The sequence below is a fragment of the Cervus canadensis genome, chromosome 9 (assembly GCF_019320065.1).
Source record: "Cervus canadensis isolate Bull #8, Minnesota chromosome 9, ASM1932006v1, whole genome shotgun sequence".
In the NCBI taxonomy this organism is placed as follows: domain Eukaryota; kingdom Metazoa; phylum Chordata; class Mammalia; order Artiodactyla; family Cervidae; genus Cervus; species Cervus canadensis.
In genome coordinates, this window is record NC_057394.1 from 63148868 (window position 1) to 63176128 (window position 27261).

A 27261-nucleotide genomic window follows, 5' to 3' on the forward strand; every position below is an offset into this window, starting at 1 on the left:
GTAATCTGATCCAGCTCCATATTTTACTGATGAGAAAGTGGGTAGAAGTTCCCATTGAAAAGGTCGAAGAGCTAGTTTCTGCAGGACCAGGCCTGGCAGGCAGAACTCTTCATCTCTGCTCCGTGGCAGGCGCTCTTATCTAAGAGGGAGGAAATTTAATCTTCTCTGCCTCCATTTCTAATCTTTGGGCCATGATTGCTATTGGAAAGGTTGTGAAGTTGATGGCTAAATGCTGCCAGGCCCCTGGTAGCTTCAGCTACTCATTTTACATAAAAGTAAGGGCAGAGCAGTGTTTGTGGAAATTAAGTTTTCATTTCTAATCTGTTATGTGTGTGTTAGTCGCTCAGTTGTGTCTGACTCTTTGCGACCCCAAAGACTGCAGCTTGCCAGGCTCCTCTGTCCACAGAATTCTCCAGGCAAGAATACTGGATTTGGTAGTCATTCCCTTCTTCAGAGGATCTTCCCAAACCAGGGATCAAACCCAGGTCTCCCACATTGCAGGCAAATTCTTTACCCATTTCAGTTATAATGAACATTTATACATTTCTTCTATCAATTTAAAATTGATCCTGGCATTATGTATTTATCACATAACGAAAAATAAATTTTTGTTTTTAAACTATGCAAAAATAGAGCAGAATTAATGAGTTATAAGCATTGTGAATTTCAAACAGAAAGCATTCATTAAAATCACGTAAAATTCCTTGTGTCTCCTTCCCTGAATGGTGGTTTCTCCTGCTGCAATTGATGATATCGGGCACACCCAAGGCTGAACAACATTCTGTCCCCCTTAAAAAATCTCTCCCGCCCCAGAGAAACTAAGTATGATATAATCAATTATATAACAACCCACAGGCCAACAAAGGCCTAATCAGGTCTGTAAGCAGATCATAAAAATGCCCTTTAAAATTACTTAAAATATGTTTAGTAATAACTAAAATGAGCATGCATGAAAAAACATCTTTGGATTTTAATAATTCATTCTTATTTCACGTACAATATTCAGCTCCCAAAACATCATGGGAGTCTCCCATCTTTAATAAAAAAGGCCCCCAATTCCATTAAATAATGAAGAAAGTTCTGCCTTAATGATACATTGACATGAATTTTTTCAAATTTCCCACAATTATGACCTTTGCTATTGAAGAGCTTCATTAAAAATATAAAAGATGAAATGGTTAAGGGTTTAGAATCAGCATAGCTTTCTTTTTAAAGGAAATGGGATTACTACATGAGTATCCCTTTGACAAAGTTATTAATATATAACCTTCACGTGAGTATGACAAGGATTGTTTTAAGCCCTCTCCAAATTTCCCCAAACCATCTTCATGGCCACTGCCACCTCCCACGGCAGTTGGCAGTTCAGTGCTTCAGTAGGAGCCAGGTCGCCCAGTGGGTCACTTTGAGCTCCATCACACATGCACCCAGTCCAGTTCTTTCCAGGGAACTCTGAGGTTCCCTCCATCCACCCATCAATCTCCCATCAGTTCTACATTAGAGAAGGATTCAGAAAAGTTGAGTCCTGTCCTGCAAAGGCCTGAGAAAATCTCAGAGCTGAGGAACGCTGCGTCTCTCTAGTGGAGGGATAGTTACTGAGGTGGTGGGGCAGACCACAGGGCTGAAAACTCACCCTGTTCATCTCTGCTCACCGGCATGGCTTACAACAGAATGGGACCCGGCAGGCTCACTTCTCAGGTGCCAACTTGCTTTAGGATTCCATGTTTAGAACTTTGACTTATTTTAGTCTTAAGGAAACAAGTGGGAGGGGACTCCCTTGTTCATCTGGTCCTTCCCCAAACTCAGTATAAAGGAAACCACTGGAATTATCCTATCTTTTGTTTGGGCGTCCCTAGGAGCTGGGAACTCAATCCACAGTAGGAAAGGCATCCATTCTCAGAGTTCTTCAAGCGGAAATCAGATTCTCTCTCTAAGCCCCATCTTCTGATCCTAGAGCTGCTTGTTGGGATTATACACAGAGTAAGGTTCATGCCCCTCAGCTGGTAAACACTAGAAGATTAAGACTTCCATGGACTCCTAGAGTTTTAAAGCCACAGAGGCTTGCTTTCTTTCAGTACCCTTCCATCAGCTGTGAATGGGGAAAGCCACTTGTCCAGATCATACAACCAGTCTGAAGAACCAAGCTCTTGCCTCCTTGTCTCTTCCCTTACTACCTGAAAGAATGCAATGTTAGATTCCTTATACTTCTCCAATCAAACCATGAGCATCACTACTTTGCCCAACCCTTTCACCCCCCCTTCAGAATTTCACCAAATTGTTTGAACTTTGCCTGGAAATAGTTGTGAAAATGACTACCATTACGTTAACACTGTAACATAGAAACACTTATTTATCAACATTTTGTATGCTTTATTGAAAGTTGACAAGTGCAACAGTTAAATACAGTGACACCTTACAACTGTGTAGAGAACATGCACAGAAACATATGCAGATAACTACTATACAGGTAATATGCAGAAACCCCTACTGGGAAATCCATTAGCTACAACTCCGCATTTTTCAAAGTATTCAACCAGTTCAATCAAAGGATTTCAGTGAACAGGGAGTGACTTCAAGATACTCAGCAGCTAAAAGATTGCAGATTACACAAAGTGACTAACTGTGCCAAATTCTTAAAATCTCTTTAGGGAGGTGTGTTTTGCTTCATGGGTTTTTCATGGAGATCGCTATAGAAAAGACAATCCACACCTCTTCAGACAGCCAATGAAACATCTAAATTGCAATCTGTACAACCTAAATAGTAGTTATAGTCCTCTATTGTACAAAATAGTTACACTACATACACAAATATACAATAAGCAAAACAACCTTCATGGTAAGAGAGCTTAGGTCCCAGCTACCTGTCACCATTTAGTCACGCTAATAGTTTTGTGTCATCCACTGTTTCGGAAAGAGGCACAATTTTTTTTTTTTAATGGAGTCTGGTGACAGTCGTCGTTTGTACAATGAACTATGTTTTCCCCTCATCTTAGGTGAGACTAAGCTTCACTCTTGACCTTCACCTCCCTTTCCAGTTCCTCTCGAGGGAGGAGAGGAAAGTCCAGTGGCAAGCTCCTCTGCTTCGGAACGCCATGGAGTACACTACCATGCAAGCAGGAAGAACTCTTGGAGGTGGGGAGGGTGGGGAGCAGGGGCGGGGGGTGGAAAGGCACAACAGCTCCTCAGAATGAATGAAACCATTTCTCACGGTTCTGCCAAGCTGCATGAGGTCCCAGTATATCCATGCTAATTCTCTGATTAACCTTTAACTCACCCAACTAAGAAATTTCTTCAAGCCGAAAGCATATGAGTGTTTTAATACTGGAAAAAAGAGAAAACGGCATGTGTCAGTCTCACGTCTCTTTTGCAGCGAGCAATGAAATGGGTGGCGGTGGGGGCGGACCCCTCCCCTAGTACATCTTCTCAGGTCTCTTCAGTTCAGACCACAGCAGCCAGTTCTTCGGGGGCCGGGATGGCTACGCGGTTGGTCCTGAGCCCTGGGACGCTGGCTGGGCCGGGGGCTGTGTGGTCCCCTGTGGCTGTGTGGTGGCAGGGGGCGAGCCAGTCTGCAGCTGGGCCTGGAACTGGGCAAGCTGCTCGGGACTGGCCAGTGTCTTCAGCAGATTGTTCTCCTGCTCCAGCTGGGAATTTTTCTCTATGAGTTCCTTGATCTGTTCCTTGAGGACCTCCACTTCCTCTCTAACTGCATACATCAAATGGCTTTTCACCAGATCCTGAAAGGGAGAGAAGGAAGGAGGGTGGGGGGTAAAGGTTTAACGTTCTATTGACTGTTTCCCGGACTCTGAATTGTTAAAACATTTTGCATGTCTCTCCCTAAAGACGACATATCCTGCCTTTAGAGGTTCATTTAACAGGCTCCAGGGGAAAACGACGGAATACCACCTTAACTGTACTTCAGTTTAACGTATAAGTGATCAAGGTTTTGCTTTCCTTGCAGCCGTTGGCCAGAAATGCCTACGCTCAGGTTTCCTATTCGAGATGGCAAAATGCAGCCGGGCTCCAGCTCGGTGCAGAAAGAAGCCGGGATCAGAGATGTCCAGCCCCGGAGCAACGGGAGCCACGACCCCGCCCCCAAGCCCCTCCCTCCGCCCGCCGGACCGCCTCCCTCAGCACCGGCTGCAGCCAGTTCCTACAGAGCGTGTTGCCGCATTTTCCTTCCCCCCACCCCCCCTTTTCGTGATTAAGCTGACATCACAGAAACCTGGGCAGCCGTCGCAGCCAATGGGCGCTCGAGTTATTTATAGCTCCGAATTAAAGGTTCGGAGTTTGCCTAGCAACAGTGGGCAGAGAATCCCGTGAGAAGAGCCACAGGCGCTGCTCCAATAACAAAGAACGGCCAAGGCGGAAATAAAAAATAGCAGAAATCCAGGAGCAGGCTGAGACGGCGAAACTTTTCTCCGGCTCTTCATTGTGCAGGAGCCTCCACAACTGGGGATCCGTTTGGCCCCGTGTAGGAGGCTCCTTTCCGAGACCCCCACTTCTGGGGCCCTCCCCGCTACCGGCACCGCGGTAAACCTTACGATCCCTAGGAAAGCCACATCACTAGCGATGTGCCCGAGACCGAAGGACACGCTGGGCCAGCGCTTTCCCAGCAATTCCCCAGCAAAAAAGGGGCAGGCACCTCCGCCAAAATCTTGACGGTTGTTTGAAATCGGTCCTGGAAAGAACATCGAATACCCGCAGGGTCCCTTTCTCTCTCCTTAGCAGCCCTGGTATGTGGCTTCATGCTGGCAGAATGGAGACAGTGCCGGTATTTCTAAATGTATGGAGAGCAGTCATCGTCTTCTACGGATGCGCTCCTTTCATCCCAAGATACCCTGCATTTTGTACTGTGCCCACATTTAGTACAAACGATTTTTAAAACAGTACATACCATAGCTTGCTCGATTTTGTTGTCAATAGCTACCACGCTTGCACCAGATGAGCTGAAAAAGAAAAGGGAAAAAAAAATCAATAAATGGGATCTTTTTTCTATCCAAGAAAAAAAGAATTCCCCAATTCTGTGGTGTTACTAACATCATTTTCTGAAAATTCTTTAATGCTATGTAATATATTACCCTCCAGAAAACACCAGCCACTCTCTTCCTAACGAATATCCAGACATTTCCCTATTTAAGTGAGCCACAAAGGCTAAATTACATAATGTGGTAAATCCCTGTGCTCTGGCCAGACCTGCAAAAACAAGGCTATTCGGAACATTTCAAAAAGCAACATCCATGTCACCGTAGCCTCTCAGCAATGGACAAAGGAATTCGCCGGGCTATCTTTCACCTGCATTATTACAAGGATCTCACGAGTAAATTTTTAAAAGTATCCCAGCCGACATTTACCTATTGTCAAGTCTCACAGAGGCGTTTTCGGTCCCGAGCAAGGATGACAAGAAAGAAATTGAAAAATGTCTCAGTTGGTAAACTCCTAGATCCATCGCCACTGGTCTACACCATTGGGATTTCATGCAATTGCAGCCAAAAACACCCTCGCAGGAAAAAAAAAAAAAAAAAGAGGGAATACTAGCCGCCTTATTGGGACTAGATAAAAATCTTCCAGCTTTACGCAGCTCAGGGAGAAACCGAAAACGGCAGCACTAATTGAAAGAAGCCCGGCTTCTGGGGCTTGGAGGTTCCGGGAAGACGCAGCTTCCACTGCTGTGCGGAGATGGCTCCCTGGTCAGCAGCCGGGCTCCACTAGGCTCTAGCCTAGGGCGCCCCGTCTCCGTGCAAAATATATGCAGGGAAGAGCCGCGCCGATTGGCCAGCGCGCCGCTGGACCCGCCCCCTCCCCTCTTCCCCGCCCTCCTCCCGCTGCCCCGCCCCCTCCCCACTCCCACCCCGCCCCCAGCCTCCCGACCGGCTCCTCGGGTGGGCTGGCCCAGGCCTCGGCCTCAGGGGCTGGGAAGCGGGCCGCAAGGGGCCTCCAAGATAAAGCAAAGACCGAGCAGTGCTCGGGCGGAAAACGCCGAGGGGTCCTGAAAATGCGATTAGGGCTCCGCACGTGCTTACGTTTAAGGGAGTCAGACCCCGTCCCTGGAGCTGCCTGTCCCCGTGGCTGCTGAACGGCGAAAGCTGCTTATTTGCAACCAGAACCCTCTGAGCTACTGGGCATGCCCAGTCCCAGCACTTAAAGACTCGCAGGAGCTGGAGTATCTCGATTTCAATTATCTCGTTCTAACAGGCAGCAGTAATTGGAGGACTTTAAGGGTGGTTTTATTTATAAAGATAACTATACTGTAATAATACTTTTTTCTAAGCTAGTGAATTTTAGAGGAAAAAAATCATATTTCCTTTGAGAGATTCTACCTTTCTATGAATTTATCAATTATGTGTAGAAACAAAAAACAGTACATAGTCATTTGCTACGCACATATAAATTGAAGCCAAAAGGAATCTACCAGATGAAATGAGATCTCAAAAGTTCCCATTGCCATAAACCTTAAAATTGCATTTCCTTCCATGTATAGCTAGGGGGAAAAAAATCCACAGGTTGAATCCTTCCTACATAGATCTATTTTCACTTTAAGTCCCTAAAGCAAGTATTTAGATGTTAAGTGCAATTTCTATAAGAGTCAGTCCTTTGAGCCTTCCTACATCAGCGGAATTGAGATACTGTAAAGTCTGTATGTCAACCTTATAGCCACACTGACCAAATAATTCCCTTCTCTAAACCAAAATTAAAATATCTGAGTGTGAAATAGCTTAACCCGTTACATAATTTTCTTCTATTAATTTAAAATATTGCAAGAATGTACCAACTGAGTTTAAAGTTTAACATCCTATAAGTCTAAGGCCTTAAGGTCACTTGATTATTATAGGTTATAAACAGCTTGCAATTCAGTATGTTTAAGAAGGTGCATTTAAGCCTCTACAATACTGCCCTCTAATGGCGTAATCCTATAAAGACAGAAACAAAAAACTAAATACTAATAAAAGACTTTCAAATAAGCAAATTGTACCATCACAAATAATTACAACATAAAACTTGACCACAGAACATATATAGGTACGTATTCTATTTACATACACACACACACAAACCCACATATAGTCTTTCCTCTCTCAAGCCTTCTCTCTTAAGCAGAATCCTTTAAGAAATTTTAAGTTGCTAGTGGAGCCTCTTAGATAGTCTTTGAAGTTGACCCAATGTTGGCAGAGTGTGTTTGGTTTTAGAAACTGTCCAAAATGGCTAGGTACCAAATCTGGTGAATGTGGAAGCTGATGAAAGGGCAATTAATTCTCTTTGGGGTTAAAAAACCAAGGCAGTATCATTCTTTGTTATTGTAAGGTTTATATTGTTCTCTAAGCTTTAAGGCTTTGCTTTTGAATAACAAATGATATTCAAGTGATATGCCAATAATTTACAAAAATTATATATTATGATACAAACTTATTTTCAAAAGGAAAACAGTAAGTGGAAGCTCAAAAATCACAATTTGGGAAACAGATATGTGGTCTGTATGTCTATGAATCTAGGCACAATTATTATTTACTACATTATAGTTTCTATATATTTTGAATTACAGTTATCACTATGTGATTAAGTCATTTACAAATTCAAATGGAATGTCAACTGCACAGGAAAAAATAGAGCATCACTTAAGTTGTAAAAAGAGCTTAAAAAAACCAAAACTCAAAAAAAAAAAAAACAAAAAAACCAAAACTCTAAGATCATATATAGAAAAGAATTTTAAATTCCCACTGGTTTAAGAAGATTAATAAATTAACTGAATTTTATTTATTCATGATGTTCTTGAAAATAGAAAGTTACAAGTTGGTCATGTTTTCATTTCATTCATTCCAACTGATCATTCAAGTATTAAGCTATAGAAGCCAATATCAGAATTGCAGTCTGTTTACCCCATATCTCTACAGTGGGACTTTATGGTCATCACCAACACTTTGTTATTTTAGATACACTTGCAAGAAACATCCTTGCACATATACCCTTGAACATCTGTAATATATTTCTGGAGAATCTGCTGGGTAAAAAGATAAATAGAAATCTATTTCTTTTCTTATCTTTTCCATAAATGTGCTAGGTTCCTTTAAGATAGATTTTCTTTTTAACTAGAGAAAAAATTTGAACCTCTATGAATGTTATAGCCTGTGTTAGATTTGTTAAGTTTGATTTTCATTTCTTTTTTTAACTTCTTATTTTGTACACACACACACAACTGATTAATGATGGTGTGACAGTTTCAGGTGAATAGCAAAGGGACTCAGCCATTCATAGACAAGTATCCACTCTCCCTGGGGGAAAGAATGGGGGGAAGGGATAGTTAGGGAGTTTGGGATGGACATGTACACACAGATATATTTAAAATGTATAACCTACAAGGAACTACTGTATAGAGCTTGGAACTCTGCTCAATGTTATGTGGTAGCTTGGATAAGATAGATTTTAAATTGAAAACTGAAAAGACATAATTTCAAAAAGAAGGCAACGAGATTAGAGATCTCTACAGAGGAGAGTCCATGGGTCAGGAATGTCTGAGGCCCAAGGGACTAAAATTACTTTCCAGCTATTAAAGGTTCTTCCATTTGCAAAATAGAACATCTGTGAGTTTAGTGCCCAGAGTTTAACCAAGGGCAGGATAAGCACTCGCATACCTCCAGGAGAGACCCCTGAAGGCATGGATGATACTAGTCCCCTTCAGACACTAGGCAGAGGTCAAGAGGTCCCCACTCCAGTGGGGAATCTGGATCATAGGAAAAAGCCCGAACCTTTAAGGCTGGGTGGTTATTTGTTGTTGATTTTGTTGTTCTGTTCTGTTTTGCCTAAGTGTCTTTTTACCTGGATTCCAATTCAATCACTTCTGCATATTAGTAGCACGTATGCTAATTCAGTGACATGTGCTCTTCTCCCAAACTTGATAGGTACAATGTAGGTAAAGACCTTGATGCTGGGAAAGACAGGGCAAGAGGAGAAGGGGGAGGCAGAGGATGAGATGGCTGGATGGCATCACTGACTCAACGGACATGAGTTTGAGTGAGCTCTGGGAGATGATGAAGGACAGGGAAGCCTGGCGCTGAAGTCCATGGGGTCACAGAGTCTGAGCAACTGAACAACAGCAACAACACAGGCACAGTTGGTGACCCACCACTCAAACAGGATAACCTGTTTGTCCCTCTGTCCAAACTCCTTGCAAATCTAAACTGACTGCCGCAGAAGAGGCCAAAGCACGGAACCCCACGCTTGACCGAGCCACTGTTGTCCAGGGGCTGCTCGCTGCCTTCCCTCTCTAGTCCACTCTCACTAGATGCTTGGGGGTCGTCTTACCAGCTTTAGCAAATGAAACTACAGGACTCCAAATTAAAGCTGAATTGCAGATAAACCACGAATAATGTTTTAGTGTTTGGGTCCTGCACACTGTTGGAACAAGAAAGAATGTAAAAAAAAAAAAAAATCAAGAAAAATTTAACCATACTTTAAATTTCCTTGATTTCCACTGAAAAGATGGAAGATAAAGTAGAGAAAATCTTCCCCAAAATAACAGAACAAAAGAAACAGAGAAAGAAACATGGGATACAAGACACTAAACGGATCCATCGAGGAGGCAGTCCAAGAGCAAAACAGAATGAATTCCAAAGACAGAAAACAGAGGGATGGCAATTACCAAAGAAATAATTTAAGAATACATCCAGAACTGAAGGATGCAAGTCTCCTGATCATATGAGATGACCAAATGGCTACCACCATCAATGAAAAGAGCCCTACACCAAAGCACGTCATGACAAAACTAATGATCACGTGGGAGAGAGAAAATCCTAAAAGCTCCTGAGCAGAAAAAAGCAAGGTACAAACACAGATAACAGTATCAGAATGGTTGTTGTGGCCACTGGGAAACAATGGGGAAACTGCTTATAAAATTCTAAGAGAGAAAGGTTTTTTACTTCGTCAAATCATTTAAATGTAAATGTATCAGGAGAACATTTTCAGACATTTTAGACACCAAAATGGAGAAGCAAATCAGGGAAAGGGGTTTAAAGCAAGAGGAATAAGTTCTAGAGATCCGCAGTACAACCTTGCACTGGAAATCAATACTACGATGTTGAAAATGTAAAACTTTGAGAGTGCGGGTCTCAGGCTAAGCCTTCTTACCACAATAAAATAAAAATTAAAAAAACATAAGAAATACATTCTCCCAGAAAGAAAAGATGGCATGAGAAGCATGAACCAGGAACTCAAATGGTGGAGAGAAGGAAGGGAATCAACAGGATAACAGGGGCCGTTCCCGGCTGTCCAGGGGCTAGGATTTCATGCTTCTACTGCGGGGGGCATGGGTTCAGTCCATGGTGCAGGCACTAAGATGCTGCATGATGCACTGAAAAAAACCCAAAAGAAGATGATGGGGAAGGAAATCTGGGGATGGCAGGTGCTAATAAGCAAACCTTAGCAGCAACGGGTATGTAATCGTGGGGGGAAGTGAGAGCCTTTGGGAGGCAGCGCTTCGGTGCAAGTAAACAGAGACATGATCTAATAGATCTAAGCATTTGTGCAGAGCGGGGGCTAAAGCCAGGTATGAACCGGATCTAATGAAACAACTAGGTAAGTTCAAAAGCAGTTTTACAGTTTTGCAGAAATCAAAAGTAAATGAAAAGAAAAGAATGTTCATAGATAAAACTTGACTATAATAATTCTTAAAATTGTTTTACTGGTTTAACTTTAAAAAGTTAAGGTTACTGGCAAGGTTGTGGGAAGAAGAAATGCATGGTAGGAAAAGAATAATGTCTGTTAAGAATGGTATAAAAGTGCTAAATCCTCCTCTACTATGGCTTGATTATATAATACCTACAATTGCCAGAGCAAGAAATATCAGTATAAATATATTATTACATGGACATGTGTGGGTAAATATGAGAAATTAGAAGTGGCTGCCTGCTAAGGCATAAATTCATGGACTGAAAAAGGAAATTGATAACTTTTTTTCTATTCACTCTATTTTTAGGTATGTACAGGTATTGCTTTGATTAAAAAATATTTTTAAGAGGGAGAATGGGGTCCTCAAGGGGCTCCTCTGCTCCCAGGTTTCAGTCGAGTACTTAGCACACGTGAGGAAACTGCCTGAGGCTCAGTGAGGCCACCCAAAAGAAGCAGCAGAACAATTTTTGGAACTCACACAGGGTTGGTGTTACCACCAGCCTGGGTAAAAAAGAAAAAAAAAAAAAACACAAACTTGTAAACACAGGATGCCAGGTATTTAGAAGGAAAGTGCCAAAGTGATGATGAACAGTTAGTTCCAGACTGACAGGTGTTTGGTCTTATGTAAAACAGTTTAAAAGGAAGCCTTGACATATATCCAAATAAAACTACGTGTCCATCAAAAGATGAATGGATAAAGACAATGTGGTACATGTATACAATGGAATACTACTCCGCTATAAAAAAAGAATGGGATAATGCCATTTGCAGCAACATGGATGCAACTAGAGTTTACCATTCTAAGAGAAGTAAGTCAGAAAGAGAAGGACATATACCATGTGATATCACTTATATGTGCAATCTAAAATACGAGATAAACGACTTCTATTTATGTGGTGGTTGCCAAGGGGAAAGGGGGTTGGGAGAGGGTAAGGGTAGGAATTTGGGGTTAGCAGATGCAAACTATCATATATAGAAAGGGTAAACAACAAGGTCCGACTGACGGCACAGGGAACTATATTCATATTCTGTGATAAACCATAACGGAGAAGAATATGAAAAAGAATGTGTATGTGTATAACTGAGTAACTTTGCTGACAGCAATAATTAACACAGCACTATAATTCAACTATACTTCAATAAAAATATATAAATATAAAAGGAAGCTCTGAAAAGATCAAACTGTTTCCAAGTAAATTAATTTTTTCTCAAAACAAGGCTCAGGGATATTAAATAAAATACGGCTAGCAACCAATAATTCACAATGTCTGGCATCCAATGAAAAATACCAGGCATACAAACAAGCAGGGAGATATGACTCATGATGGGGAGGAAAATCGATCAATCAAAATGACCCAGATATGACAAAGATGATATAATTTGTAGACCAGGACACTGAAATTATTATAATCTTGCTTTATATGTTCAAGAAAGTACAGGTAAACATTAGCATATTATGTTCAAGAAAGTAGAGGTAAACATTAGCATATTAAGTGCAGAAAACCCAGTTTATGAGGATGAAACATATGATTTGGGGAAAAAGATAGGCTGATGGGATTAACAGCAGATTAAACAGGGCAGAAATATTAGTGATATATTAGCAATAGAAACTAACCAAAACAAAACAGAGAAAAAAAAATTATTATTGCTCTGTATCACTGAACCGTGGAGCAATTTCAAACAACCAAATAAATCTCTAGTGAAGTCCCTGAAGAAGAGAAGAGGGGAAGGGAGGGAAAAAATATTTGAGGCAATTATGGCAATTTTCTCCAGATTTTATTGAAAAAAAAAACAACAAACAGATCCAAGAAGTTAAACCTCAAGCAAGAGAATTAAGAAGAAAACTGCAGCAAGGTATATCATCATCAAATAGCTTAAAACCAGCAGTAAAGAGACCACCCTAAAAGCCGCCCGGAGAAAGAACTAGATCACACACAGAGCAACAAGGATGAGACTGGAGCAGGCTTCAGGCTGACAGAAGAGTGTGGCAGTGTCTTTCAAGCCCTGAGAGGAAATTCTGAAGAGTCTATCACCTTACAAGTCTGCCCCAGTGAAAATATCTGTCAAAAATAAAGATGAGGGACTTCCCTGGTGGTCCAGTGCCTGAGACTCTGTGCCCCCCGTGCAGGGCCTGGGTTCAATCCCTAGTCAGGGGACCAGATCTTACACGCTGCGATGAAAGGTCCTGCATGCTGCAACTGAGACCTGGCACAGCCAAATAAATAAATATTTTAAAAAAGAAAAACAATGAGGATGAAATTCTTTTTAAGAAAGCTGGAAGGATTCAATCACTGGCAGTGATAAGAAATTTATCACTATAAGAAATTTTGCACAAAAGAATGAAGAGCGCCTGAAATGGGAACTATGTAGTTAAACACAAAAATATTTCCCTTAACTATTATTTCTCTTAAAAAAAAAAACTATTATATCTCTTTTAAATTAATAACAGTATATGAGTGAAGAGGAGCTATATCATACAACGAAGTAAAATGTATGACAAAGTAGAACAGAGGCCAGGAGGGGAGAAGGAATGGATACTGCTGTACAGTTCTTAGATTACTAACAAAGTAGATGTGATAAGTTAAAGATGGATTCTACAAACTCTAAAGTAATACCTGAAATAACAAAGAGTTATAGCTATTAATAATAAGCCAATAAAGAAGATAAAATGGAATCATTAGAGAAAATACAATCTAAAAGAAGTACAAAGAAAGAAAAGAGGGATAAACAACAAAAAGCAAACAGTAAGACAGTACACGTAAACCAACTGTAGCAATAATCACATTAAATGTATGCTAAACACATTAATTAAAGGTAGAGGTTGTTAGATTAAATGAAAAAGCAAGACACAACTACTGCTGCATTTAAGAAATAATCCTTTAAATATAAAGGTATAAATGAGCAACATAAGAGGATGAAAGAAGATCCTCTATGTTAAAATAATCAAATGCTGAATGCTAAAGAGGCTATATTTTTCAGACCAAGTAGACTGCAAATCTAAATCATTTCCTAATGAATAAAAGGATCAATTTATCAAGAGGTCATAAAAATCCTAAGTTTGTACACTGATAACAGAGCTTCAAACTATATTAAGCAAAAACTGATAGAACTGTAAGGAGAAATTTAAAAAATCCAAAACTGTAGTTTTCAACAATCCTCAGTAACACTTGAATAACTCTGTCAAGCACTTGACCTAGTTGGTTTTTGTAGAACATTCCATCCAGTAGCAGCAGAATACACATTCATTTCAAGCACACATGGCATTTTTACCAGGAGAGACCATATTCTGAGCCACAAAACAAATCTCAATAAATTTAAAAGAATTCAAATCATACAAAGCATGTTCTATATACACATTGGAATTGAATTAGAAATGAATGACAGAAAATTATTTTGAAAATCTCCAAATATTTGGAAATAACACGTACCTAAATAACCTATAGAGGTCAAATAAAAGGGAAACTGGGAAATATTTTGAAATGAGAAAAAAATAAAATAAAACATAGCATATTACATTTACTTTAACAAATATAACAATTTAGATATAATGAACAAATGCCTAGAAAAACAAAAGCTACCAAAACTCACTCCAGGAGAAACAGGTAACCTAAATGGTTTTTTAAAAAAATTAATTTGTAATTTAAAATCTTCCTATGCCAAAACCCTCAGGCCCAGATGGTTTCACTGGTAACCATTTAAGGAAGAAATAATATTGATTCTATATGAACCCTCTTCCAGAAAACTAAAGAGGAGAAAATACTTCCCAACTTATTCTACAAGGCCAGCATGACCCTGATACTAAAATCAGGCAATGACATTATAAAAAAAAAAGAAGATAACTGCAGACCAATAGCCCTACTGAACGAGATACTAAAATTCTTTAAAAAAGTTTTGGCAACTTGAAACCAGTTATATAATCAGGACCAAATGGCATTTATTCTGAGAAGGTAAGGTAAACATCTGAAAATCAATATGATTCACTGTATGATTTAGTCAACAGACTAAAGAAAAATTACAGGGTCATCACAATAGAGGCAGGAAACAGCAATCTGACAAAATTCAACATCCATTCATAATAAAAAAAAAAACCTCTCAGCAAAATAGGAATTGAAGTTCTTCAACCTAATAAAAACCATGCAGTTCACATCACACTTAACAATATAAGAATGAATGGTTTCCTCCTAAGATCGGAAAAAAAAGGCAAGAATGTCCAATCTCGGCAATTTCAATATCACACTGAAGGTAATAGTAATAGGCAGGAAATAAGGCAAAAAAAAAAAAAAAGAAGGAAGGAAGGAAGAACAAAAGAATGGATATCCAGATTAAAAAGAAAAAAATAAAACTATCCTATTAACAGATAATATGATTGTCTATGGGGCTTTTTAGATGGCGCTAGTGGTGAAGAACCTGCCTGCCAATGCAGGAGACATAAGAGACTCGAGTTTGAACTCTGGGTCAGGAAGATCCCCTGGAAGAGGGCATGGCAACCCACTCTAGTATTCTTGCCTAGAGAATCTCATGGACAGAGGAGCCTGGTGGGCTACACAGTCCATAGGGTAGCAAAGAGTTGGACACGACTGAGGCAACTTAGCACAAGATTGCCTATATAGAAAATCCCTAAGAATGCACAAAAAAAAACCTACAGGAACTAACAATAAGCGTGTTGACTAAGTCACGGGATATAAGTTCAATCAGAAAAATCAATTGTATTCCTTCGTATTAGCATAAACAATTAAACGCTGATATTTTTAAAATTCCATTTACAGTATCATAAAAACACGTGCTGCTGCTAAGTCCTGTCCGTCGTGTCCGACGCTGTGCAAGCCTGTAGACGGCAGCCCACCAGGCTCCCCGGTCCCTGGGGTTCTCCAGGCAAGAATACTGGAGTGGGTTGCCATCTCCTCCAGTGCATGAAAGTGAAAAGTGAAAGTGAAGTCGCTCAATTGTGTCCGACTCCTCACGACCCCATGGACTGTAGCCCACCAGCCTCCTCCATCCATGGGATTTCCCAAGCAAGAGTTCTGGAGTGGGTTGCCATTGCCTTCTCCAAAAAACACGTGAAATAACAAAATATGTATAACAAAATATGTATAAAATCTGTATGCTGAAAACTAAGAAATGCTGACAAAAGAAATCCTAGAGAATCAAATAAATGGTGAGATAAACTGTGTTCACCAACTGAAAGACTCAACATGGCTAACATGTCAATTACCCCTCCCCACAATAATATATAGATTCAACATAATCCCAATCAAAATTCCAGCAAGACTTCTTATAAAAAAATGATAAAGTGATTCTAAAATTTATATGTAAAAGTAAAAGAACTAGAATGAGCCAAACAATATTAAGAAAAGTGCTGAAGGACTCCCACTCAAGACTTTCTATAAAGTTACTCTTGTCAGGATAGTATGGTATTGGCAAAAGGACAGATATTCAGAGCAATGGAATAGGACAGAAAGGTTAAGAGATAGTCCCATGCATATACAAAAACTGATTTGACAAAGATATAAAACTGACTCCATGCAGAAAGATAATATTTTCAAAAACAGTACTGAAACAACTAGATGGCATATAAAAAAACAAAACCCAATTGGACCCATTCCTCCCCACCATATGAAATATCAACTTAAAATGGATCATAGACTTAAATGTAAAATCCCAAACTATAATTCCTTGGGACTTTGGGTTAGGCAGATTTCTTACATATGGCAAGAAGCACCATCCATAAAAGAGAAAAAAAAATCAATAAACTAGACTTTTTTAACATGAAGAATTTTGGTTCTTAAAGACACTGTTGCAAGAATGAAAATACAAACTATAGACTGTAATTAAATATTGCCAGTCACACATCTGATAAAGGACCAATAATATATAAAAAGAATTCTTAAAAATCAATAGGGAAACAACCCAATTTTTTAAAAAATGGACAACACTTTATCAAAGAAGATAAAGAAGATTGGTAAATAGCACATGAAAAAATGCAAACTAAAACCATAATGAGATACAGCAACATAATTCCCTTCTTCAGGGGATCGTCCAGACCCAGGGATCGAACCCAGGTCTCCTGCATTGCAGGCAGATTCTTTATCATCTGAGCCACCAGGGAAGCCCTAGTGAGATACCACAGTGGGGAAATCTTTTAAAAATTTAACCTAAAAAAATCAACTGCTGATGAGGCTGCAGAACAGTAATGCTCATGTATTGATGACAGGAATGCAAAATGGTACAGTGTGCAAAACAGTTCAGGAGTTGCTGATAAAATTAGACTCACTCTCCATAAAACCCAGTAATCCCAGTCTAAGTTAGTGAGCGCATGCTAAGTCACTTTAGTCATGTCCGACTCCTTGCGACCATATGGACAGAGACGCCTTCCGGGCTACAGTCCGCCAGGCTTTTCTCTCCATGGGATTCTCCAGGCAGGAATACTGAAGAGGGTTGCCATGCCCTCCTCCACGGGATCTTCCCAACCCAGAGATCAAACCTGCATCTCCTGCAGCTCTTTGCATTGCAAGCAGATTCTTTACCGCCAAGCCACCAGGGAAGCCCTTTATCATAATCACTCAAAAGTGGAAACAACCCAAATGTCATTCAACTGCAGAATGGATAAACAAATCATGGTACACCTATACCATGGAATACTACTCAGTCATAACAAGAGATTAAGTACTGATACACATAGGAACACGAATGAATCTCAAACATATTACGGTTAAGTGAAAGAAACCAGAAAAGGCAAACCTATAGGGACAACAAACAACCAACCAACCAGATCAGAAGTTGCCAGAGCCTTGGGGTGAGAGAGGAGAGGTTTCTGTAGAAGATGGAACTGTTTCATTTCTTGATTGTGGTGATGGTATAACCACTGTGTGTGTTTGTCAAAACTTGTAGAACTGTGTACTAAAGAAACTTTACTTATGTAAATCACACTTTAAAAAAATGAAAGAAAAAGAGTGGCTGCGTCTGCATAGCAGGTGAGAGGATAAAAAAAAGGAACAGTTAATATTTTTTTTCTATTAATTCTACTTGATCTTTATAAATGCCTGTGTATTTTTTATTGTGGTAAAACACAAATAACCTAAACTTTATCAACTTAACCATCTTAGGTGTACAGTTTGGTAGTGTTAAGAGTATATACCTTGTTGTAAAACAGATCTCTACAACTTTTTCTTCTAGCAAGTCTGAAACCATGCATATTATATAATTCACCACACCCACCCCCCACCCCGGCCCCAGTAATCGTCACGCTACTGTTTCTGTGAATTTACTTCTCTAGTTACCTATGCATGTATTTTGATTTAAAAATATTTTAAGTGAAAGCAGAGAGTAAAAAAAAAGCTATTAAAAAGTTATAATACAAGGACTTAATACTTTCATTGACCAGACCTAAAAAAATGTCTATTTCAGAACTAACTGCTCTATAATTATTTGAAATGTATTACTGGGTTTGAATTTTAAACTACAATTTTGCTTTGTCTTAAAGCTATCAAATTTGTTGGTAACTAACCTGCAGAAGAACAAAGGTATATTGATACTACAGATTTCCTAAATCCCATATAAGAATTAGAAGACTCAACAAATTACTTGCTCAGAGGAAGAATTTCAAAAATCCTAACAAAATACTAGCAAATTTAAATTAACCTTTTATTTATTTATATACATACATATAAGGCTCTCTATAAATATATTTTTCCTGTATCTTTCTGTGTATTTTCTCTCTAAATATATACAATTACTTTTAAATTATTTTAAAGTTCTAGAAGCAATCTCTGGTTCTTCCATACCTGTCTGCACATGCCTCTCTCTATATATATTTTTGCTTTATTTAATATAACTATCTTTTTAAGATTTTTTGATGTGGATCATTCTTAAAGTCTTTATTGAATTTGTTACAACACTGCTTCTGTTCTGCGTCTTGGTTTTTAGGCACGTGGGATCTTAGCCCCCTGACCAGGAACTGAACCTGCACCCTCTGCACGGGAAGGCCTGTATTGGAAGGTGAAATCTTAACCACTGGACCACCAAGGAAGTCCCTAACATAACTATTAATTCCAAAATAACGCTGTTATGCTGAAAGAGTCAATAGGATTCAAATGATTAACAATCTCTTTTCTCCTTTTTATTGTAATGAAAATAACCTCCTCAAAGCCACAGTTCTTCATAAATCATTGCTGTTGCTAAATTGTGGTAGATTACAAAAATCAGAAGCCACGGGCAAAATGGGCATCACGGAATTTGAAATAAAAAAATATAAAACATCTGAAGAAGCGAAAAGTTACCCTGATTATGATTTGCTATTTCAAGAACCTTGTGCAAGTCTATCAGAAATGAATACTATTTCTATTTTACCTTTGCACAGCTATGGAAAACAGATGCTTCAGGCTCTTCTTTAACTTTTTAAAAGTAACTAGCTACTTTAAGCTATTTTTTTCATGTTAATTTCCCTAAGATAACAACAATGATAAGTAGTAGAGAAAGAAGATTCAGTGGGGAGTATAATTAACCATTGTTCTGTACACAGAGAACCCCGCAGGGCCATTAGAGTTGGTCCTTGGTGATCCTGAAACAAGTAGATGAAGCTCAGCTGAGCAGTTTTATTTACAAAGGTGAAGATAAATACTAGAGGATTACATAGCTCCTGACTTTCAAATGCAGTACAGACTTAGGTAAACATTAGCGATTGGAAAAGATAATTCTGTGCTAGGGACACTATGTGTTTAATAAATACCTTCTGCTTTGATCAAGGGATGTACTTCCATAATATGGTCTCTCAGACTCCAGCTCTGGGACTCCATTGGGCCTGAGGGTTTCTTTTACTGGTCTCTGCAGAATTTTACAGCTGAAATGGCCCTTGGAGATCATCTAGCTCTAATTTCCTTCTTCTGTAGGTTTAGAAAGTGAAGTTCAAAGACACTGCGTGCTTTGTACAGTGTTATCTCATCTACTGTAGGATGGGGCAGAGACCACCTTCTGACTCAATATGGTGTCCTCTAGATCAGGAATCCCAGATTTACACATAGAGAGCTAAGGAGTAGTCACCTAGAGGGATAGATGGGGCGGGGCGGGAGAAAGGCCCACGAGGGAGGGAATATATGCATACGGACAGCTAATTCACTTTGATGTACAGTGGAAACTAACACAGCACTGTAAAGCAATATACTTCAATAAAAATAAATTTTAAAAATTTAAAAGCTAAACAAGACAAACATGCAAATATATAGTACGGGAGATAGTGATAATACTGAGGAGAAAAAGAATGGAAGCGGGAACATCCAAGATTAGAGAAGATAAATTTCAGATAAAGTCATCAAGAAAGCCCTCCATGAGAAAGTGACTCTTGAGTAAAAACCTGAAGGAAATGAAGGAATCAGTCATGGAAGAGCATATCAAAGAGACAGAAAAGGAAGAGGCAATGCTCTTCTGATATTCATGAGTCCATACAAAGTCAAACCATCATGAAGCATCATGGGGATATGTGGTGAGCAGTATACAATGCAAGGGATGGCCCTGCCTTTCTTGGTACTCCGAAAGACTCCTTTCTTCTCTGGCAGAACAGTGACTGAAATCAGCATTATGATATACAGTGCATTTAAGAAGCACTGTTGAGCATTTAATAGCAATACAGCCACAGGTATTACATACCATTTGGTATGCTCCTAAACTAGTTTCTTCAAAGATTAGTTAGGGGCGCTTTTCATCTTTCAATAAAAACTCAAAAACTTTTCCTGCCTGGAACTATACACAAGTGATGTCCTTTTGTAGAATCATCTGCCTATAAAGTTCCAGCACTAGAAATACAATGACAGCTCTCTTCTCTGAATCTTAGTTTAGATAGTTTCATGAAGCCATGAGAATCTCACAGGGTTTATTTTCTTCAGCTACAAAGCTGTTCAAAGCTACTTTCAAGTGAATATGGTAGACTGAATACAGTCAATTATATTATCCCTGTTGCTGCCAACAAACCACTGACGAGATAGAGAATCTGGTTTTAAACACAGAAGGATAGAGTAAATTTGAGAGATGTCGATTTCAACAGCCTGGAAAAAAGATGGTAATTCATCAAGCTGAAACCAAAGCAAGACATACAGAAGCAAGACAAAGCAAGAAGGTAGCTGATATGCACTGAAGAATCCGATACTTCTAAAGTGCAGGCTTCTCAAAGTACAAGGTACAGGCAAAATGAGACTCTGTAGAGAAAAACAGACCCTTACCTATCCTTACCAACTGAATAACTGAGCAAGGCCTCAGTTCAGTCAGTTCAGTTCAGTCGCTCAGTCCTGTCCGACTCTTTTCAACCCCATGAACAGCAGCACACCAGGCCTCCCTGTCCATCATCAACTCCCGAAGTTTACTCAACTCATGTCCATCGACTCGGTGATGCCATCCAGCCATCTCATCCTCTGTCATCCCCTTCTCCTCCTGCCCCCAATCCCTCCCAGCATCAGGGTCTTTTCCAATAAGTCAACTCTTCACATGAGGTGGTCAAAGTATTGGAGTTTCAGCTTCAGCATCAGTCCTTCCAATGAACACCCAGGACTGATCTTTAGGATGGCTGGTTGGATCTCCTTGCAGTCCAAGGGACTCTCGAGTCTTCTCCAACACCACAGTTCAAAAGCATTAATTCTTCGAGCAAGACCTAACTACCCTCTAATAGAACCACCACCCAAAGAGAAAGGAACCTGGGGGAAAAACAGGGAATGAAAAAGATTTAAAGATGCTAAAAGACTACATGGATAAAATAATGGAGATGGAGAGGGGCAGAGTAGAAAACAACAAAACACTATAAAAACTCATGGAAATTGAAAAACTACTATTATAAAAGCACAAGTGAAAATTTCCTAGAATGAATGAAAAGTAAAGCTGAAGAAATATCTCAGAACCAGAACAAATACCAAAAAGGGAAAAACAGGAAAGAAGAGAAAAAATAGCAGTGTATTATTTTTTTAAAAGCTGGATTGCTTTCTTTTCTATTCTTATGTTTTGGCCACGCCACACAGTATGCGGTATCTTCGTTACCTAACCAGGGATCAAACCTGTGCTGCCCTCCCCACTCCCCCATCGAAAGTGAGGAGTCTTAACCACTGGACCACCAGGGAAGTTCCAGGACAGCAGTTTAGAAGGACTAACATCTGCAGCAAATGTTCAATAAAAACTCAAAATTTTTGCAAACAGAACAGAGAATATGGAGGAGAAGAAAGCATCATAAAATAATGCAAGAAAATTTCCTAGAGCTACAGATCATGCTTTTTTAAATTAAGAGACTATCAAGCACAATCTGTTCTGTTATAAAGCATATTGGGAAAACACAAATTGTTCCAACATAGCCTATGCATTAGAGAACAACTTGAGCATAATTCATATTTCACATTTTGCTTAGGCTTATGTGTTCAAGCAATATTAGCTGAACACAGGAAACTGCATCCAGCTAGATCAGGCTGCCTGGAAAAACAAACACACACACATCTCAAGCATATTATCAGCCACTCATAGTTTGATATCCTACAAGATTGTTTGCTATTCTTTTGCAAATCTTAACTTTTCTAACTTTTCTATATTAAAGAAAAAAAAAGCACTCATTCAAATCCCAAACATGTCTAACAACCCTAGTTTAAAAATACCAAGCAGTAGGTTGGGATTAACTGATACACACCACTATATACAAAGTAGATAAACAACAAGGACCTACTGCATAGCACAGGCAACTATATTCAATATCCTATAATAACCTATAATGGAAAAGAATCTGAAAAAGACTCTAGTGTATATATACGTGTATGTGTGTATATATATATATATATATGTATGTATAAATGAACCAGTTTGCCATACACCTGAAACTAACACAACTTTGTAAATCAGCTATACTGCAATTTTTAAAAAATATCAAGCAGTGCATGAAAAAGGAAAAATTTTTAACTAATGAGGAAGAAGCTAAGAATAGGATGTTTTGAAAGACATGAGAGAGTACGTGATATCTCCAGAGCAACAAGCATAAGAGAATCCACATTGTGGACCACCAAAGAACACCTGAACATAAAAGAAACATCTATAGCTACAGCAACTTCAAGTGATGTGAAGCCAGTAAGAACAAGCTCTTAATAAACAGAAGAAATGGAAATCTTCCTGATTTCTAAACAAAACAAAAAAACCAAGAACAACCTTTTTCACAATCAAAGAGAAAGCACTATCTCTACACAAAGATCTTAAATGGAAATCACTAGATGCTGCAGAAGTTGCTTCTTTTATTAACAGTGCCACTAATGACTTGTAGTCTCAAAAATCTCTATAATTTTAAAGTTTCCAGCTGTCATTCTCTGTGAAGCAGAGAAAAGTGCTAAAGAATTTCCAGCAATGATATACAAGTTAATGGAAAAAGGAGTTTATATATATGAATATGTGTGTATATAATCAAATTTCCAATTCTGATGAAATAGGTATTTATTGTAAGTGCATACATTTGACCTAAGTCTAAGAACTATGGCTACTGACACTGTTTTATATTATTGGATGGACTTAGAAAACTAAGTTTCCAATGATATTCAAGTCTGTTTATATCAAAATAGAAGAATTCTAGGATCCAATTCCAATTCTCAAATGAATTAGTGAAGACTGATTATTCCCAAGTCACCAGATTCTATCAAATATGAGCCTCCTTATGTTTCTAAGGTTCTGATATCAATGAAAATTCTCCTCATTCTCTTAATAGCATACACAATTCTATTCTTTTTAATTGACATTTTTTTATTGAAGGATAATTGCTTTACTGAATTTTGCTGTTTTCTGTCAAGCCTTAACACGAATCAGCCAGGGGGATGCATATGTCCCCTCCCCTTTGAACCTCCCTCCCGTCTCCCTCCCCATCCCACCCCTCTAGGTTGATGCAGAGCCCCAGCTTGAGTTTCCTGAGCCAGACAGCAAATTCCCATTGGCTATCTAGTTTATATATGGTAATGTAAGTTTCCATGTTACTCTTTCCACACATCTCACCCTCTCCTCTTATGGCCTAAGAGAGAGATGCCAAAATGATGCTGACTTAGCCTTTTTAATTCCAATTAAAGTTATCACCTTCAAAAAACCCTTAAAAGCAACTATGATGTTATTTTAGTCCTTTGACTTCAGATATGTTATTGTAAAATTTCAGATCTATTTATTCCTTGATCGGTAATGTCTTTTTAATGTTGCTTTAAAGATTTTATACTTTGGAATTTGTTGTTGTTGAGTTGCTAAGTTGGCCGATTCTTTGCGACCTCATGGACTGTAGCACACCAGGCTCCTCTGTCTTCTACTGTCTCTTGGAGTTTGCTTAAGTTCATATCCATTGAATCAGTGATGCCATCTAACTCTGCTTTGGAATTCAGTTTAGTTCAGTTCAGACACTCAGTCGTGTACAACTCTTTAAGACCCCATGGACTGCTGCTAGGCTTCCCTGTTCATCACCAACTCCTGGAGCTTGCTCAAACTCATGTCCATTGAGTCAGTGATGCCATCCAACCATCTCATCCTCTGTCGTCCCCTTCTCTTCTTGCCTTCAATCTTTCCCAGCATCAGGGTCTTTTCCAATGAGTCAATTCTTCACATCAGGTGGCCAAAGGATTGGAGTTTCAGCTTCAGCATCAGTCCATCCAATGAATATTCAGGACTGATTTCCTTTAGGACGGACTGGTTGGATCTCCTTGCTGTCCAAGGAACTCTCAAGGGTATTCTTCAACACCACAGTTCAAAAGCATCAATTCTTCGGTGCTCAGCTTTCTTTACAGTCCAACTCCCACATCCATACATGATCACTGGAAAAACCATAGCTTTGACTAGACAGACCTTTGTCGGCAAAGCAATGTCTCTGCTTTTTAATATGCTGTCTTGGTTGGTCATAGCTTTTCTTCCAAGGAGCAAGCGTCTTTTAATTTCATGGCTGCAGTTACCATCTGCAGTGATTTTGGAGCCCAAGAAAATTCAAATTTTCAAAAATCATTTCTTTCTATATACAATGGGGAGATAACACAAGGAAAGAACCTAGCATTTCTCACATCAGATCAATCAAGCAATTAAAGTCATGACCTCTTGCTCTCAACTACTTGGTTCAGATATAACTAGAGTTAATCGAAAGGTCAGGAAATTTCTCCACTTATTTTTTAAAACAGAAAGTTGCCTGAGAAAAGCCTAATTAATAAATAGTATTGTTATAGATTATACCCAAAAGAAATTTTTTCAACTATGAGAATCCCTAACACATAAAAATTATCCCAAGAACCAATTCATAATAGTCATCTAAAAAAGACCACTAAGTTGTTAAAAGGACAGCTAAAGTTTTGCTTTAATCTCTGTGATATGATGAAGCACTTCCCAGGTGACTCAGTGGTAAAGAATCTGCCTACCAATGCAGGAGATACACAAGATTAGGGTTTGATCCCTGGGTCGGGAAGATCCCCTGGAGGTGGGAACGGCAACCCACTCCAGTATTCTTGCCTGGAAAATCCCATGGACAGAGGAGCCTGGCAGGTTACAGTCCATGGGGTCGCAAAGAGTCGGATGTGACTGAGCATGCACATATGATGAATTAGTTCAGAGAATGATTCCCAATACTTTTGTTTAATATCTTTAGAGAATTGTCTCTTTTTTCCCTCACCTATTTACTTGATGTCCCAAACTATGTTCCAGTCCTAATAGCCTCCTTCATGGAGCCCAGAAATAAACCCACACATATATAGTCAGTTAATCTACAATAAAGGATGTAAGAATATACAATGGGGATAAGACAGCAGCCTCTTCAGTAAGTGGTGTTGGGAAAACTGGACGACTACATGTGACCATCTTCTCATACTCCATACAAAAATAATTCCAAAATGGATTAAAGACTTATATATATATATATAAGATCTGAAGCCATAAAACTCCTGGAAGAAAATATCAGTAGTACAATCTTTGAAATCAGTCTTAGCAATATTATTTTGGAACTATCTCCTCAGGTGAGGGCAACAAAAGCAAAACTAAACAAATGGAGCTACATCAAACTAAAAACCTTCTGCATAGCGAAGAACCTATCAGCAAAACAAAAAGGCAACTTGAGATGACATGTGCAAATGACACATCCGATAAGGGGTTAATATCCAAACCATATCAAGAGCTCATCCCATTCAGTATCAAAAAACAACTCAACTGAAAGATGGGCAGAGGGCCTGAACAGGCATTTCCAAAGCAAGCATACAGCTGGACAACAGGCACATGGAAAGATGCTCAACATCACTAATCACCGGAGAAATGCAAATCAAAACCACAAGGGGATATCACCTCACACCTGTCAAAATGCTTTCATCAAAGGACAAGAAATAACAACTGGCAAAGATCTGGAGAAAAAGAAAGCCTTGTGCACTGTTGTTGGGAATGTAAATGGGTACAGTCACTATGGAAAATATTATGAAGGTTCCTCAAAAAATTAAAAATAGAACTACCGAACAATCCAGAGTACCGTCTGGGTATTTATCTGAAGAAAGTGAGAATACTAACTCAAAAAGAAATATGTACCTGTGTTCACAGCAACATCATCTACAATAGCCAAGATACGGAAGCAATCTTAGTGCCCACCGACAGATGAACAGATAAAGAAAATGTGGCACACACACGGCGGGGGTGGGGGGCGGTATTACTCAGCCATAAGAAAGAAAAAAAATCTTGCCATCTGCAACAACATGGATAGATCTGGAGGTTATTAAGCTTAGTGCAGTAAGACAGAGAAGTACTGTATGTTTTTACTTATACATAGAATCTAAAAACCAAAACAAATGAACAAATATAACAAAATTAATTCACATATACAGAAAACAAACTAGTGGCTGTGGGCGGCTGGAGGATGGTGAAGGGATGGGGATAGAAAAAACAGGAGAAGGGGTTTAAAAGGTACCAAATACCAGTTTAAAAATAAATAAGTCACAGGAATGTAATGTATAGAACAAGGAATATAGTCAACAATATTATAACTTTGTATGGTGTGTAACCTGTAAAAATGCCAAATTACTATGTGTATACTAAAAACTAATATTTTAAGTCAACTATATTTCAATTAGAAAAAGATGGCAAATGTGTCAGGAAATATTTAAATACTGTTTACTTATCTGTGAAAAGTAAAGCTTCTATTAAAATACATAATGTATAAAAATTAAGTTAATGTACATAACTATAAATAAGATTTTAGATGTATGTTATACACATTGAATGCTTAAGAAATTTGAAAAATAATTCAAATTATGTCACTCTTCAATAAAAAAGATCCACTTAATAATTTTAGTCCATATCCCTGCTAATCTTAATTCTGAAAAAACAAAAACAAAATTCTGAAAAAACAAAAAACAAAATTGATTCTATAATTCTCAAGCGTTGATCAAAGGGTTCAATTTTACTTGACAAAGTAAATTTGTCAAGTAAATTGACATTTACTTGACATCATCATCTATGTATAAACATAAGGAAGAAAGTATAAATAACTATAAAAATTATGTATGATTTCCTAAAATTATGATATTTCAGTTTAAAAGTCCATGGAAATTTCTTTGGAGCTTCCCTGTAGCTCACTGGTAAAGAATCTGTCTGCCAATGCAGGAGACATGGGTTGGATTCCTG

General features: G+C 38.9%; 1 protein-coding gene across 5 annotated transcripts in view; it reads right to left on the bottom strand.

Moving 5' to 3' along the window:
* Window positions 1-2346: 2346 nt before the first annotated feature.
* TSC22D1 (TSC22 domain family member 1) overlaps window positions 2347-27261 on the bottom strand; it is a 122344-nt gene continuing 97429 nt past the window's right edge. For 3 of the 5 annotated variants that reach the window (XM_043478094.1, XM_043478088.1, XM_043478100.1), the window contains 2 exons: window positions 4892-4943; window positions 2347-3731 (listed from right to left, as the gene is read on the bottom strand). In XM_043478094.1, the coding sequence (XP_043334029.1) occupies window positions 3474-3731; window positions 4892-4943 (310 nt within the window). In that variant the 3' untranslated portion in view covers window positions 2347-3473. Of the gene's footprint in view, window positions 3732-4891; window positions 4944-5348; window positions 5725-6017; window positions 6067-27261 lie in introns of those variants that run through there. The other 2 variants (XM_043478101.1, XM_043478099.1) reach the window with 2 other exon arrangements.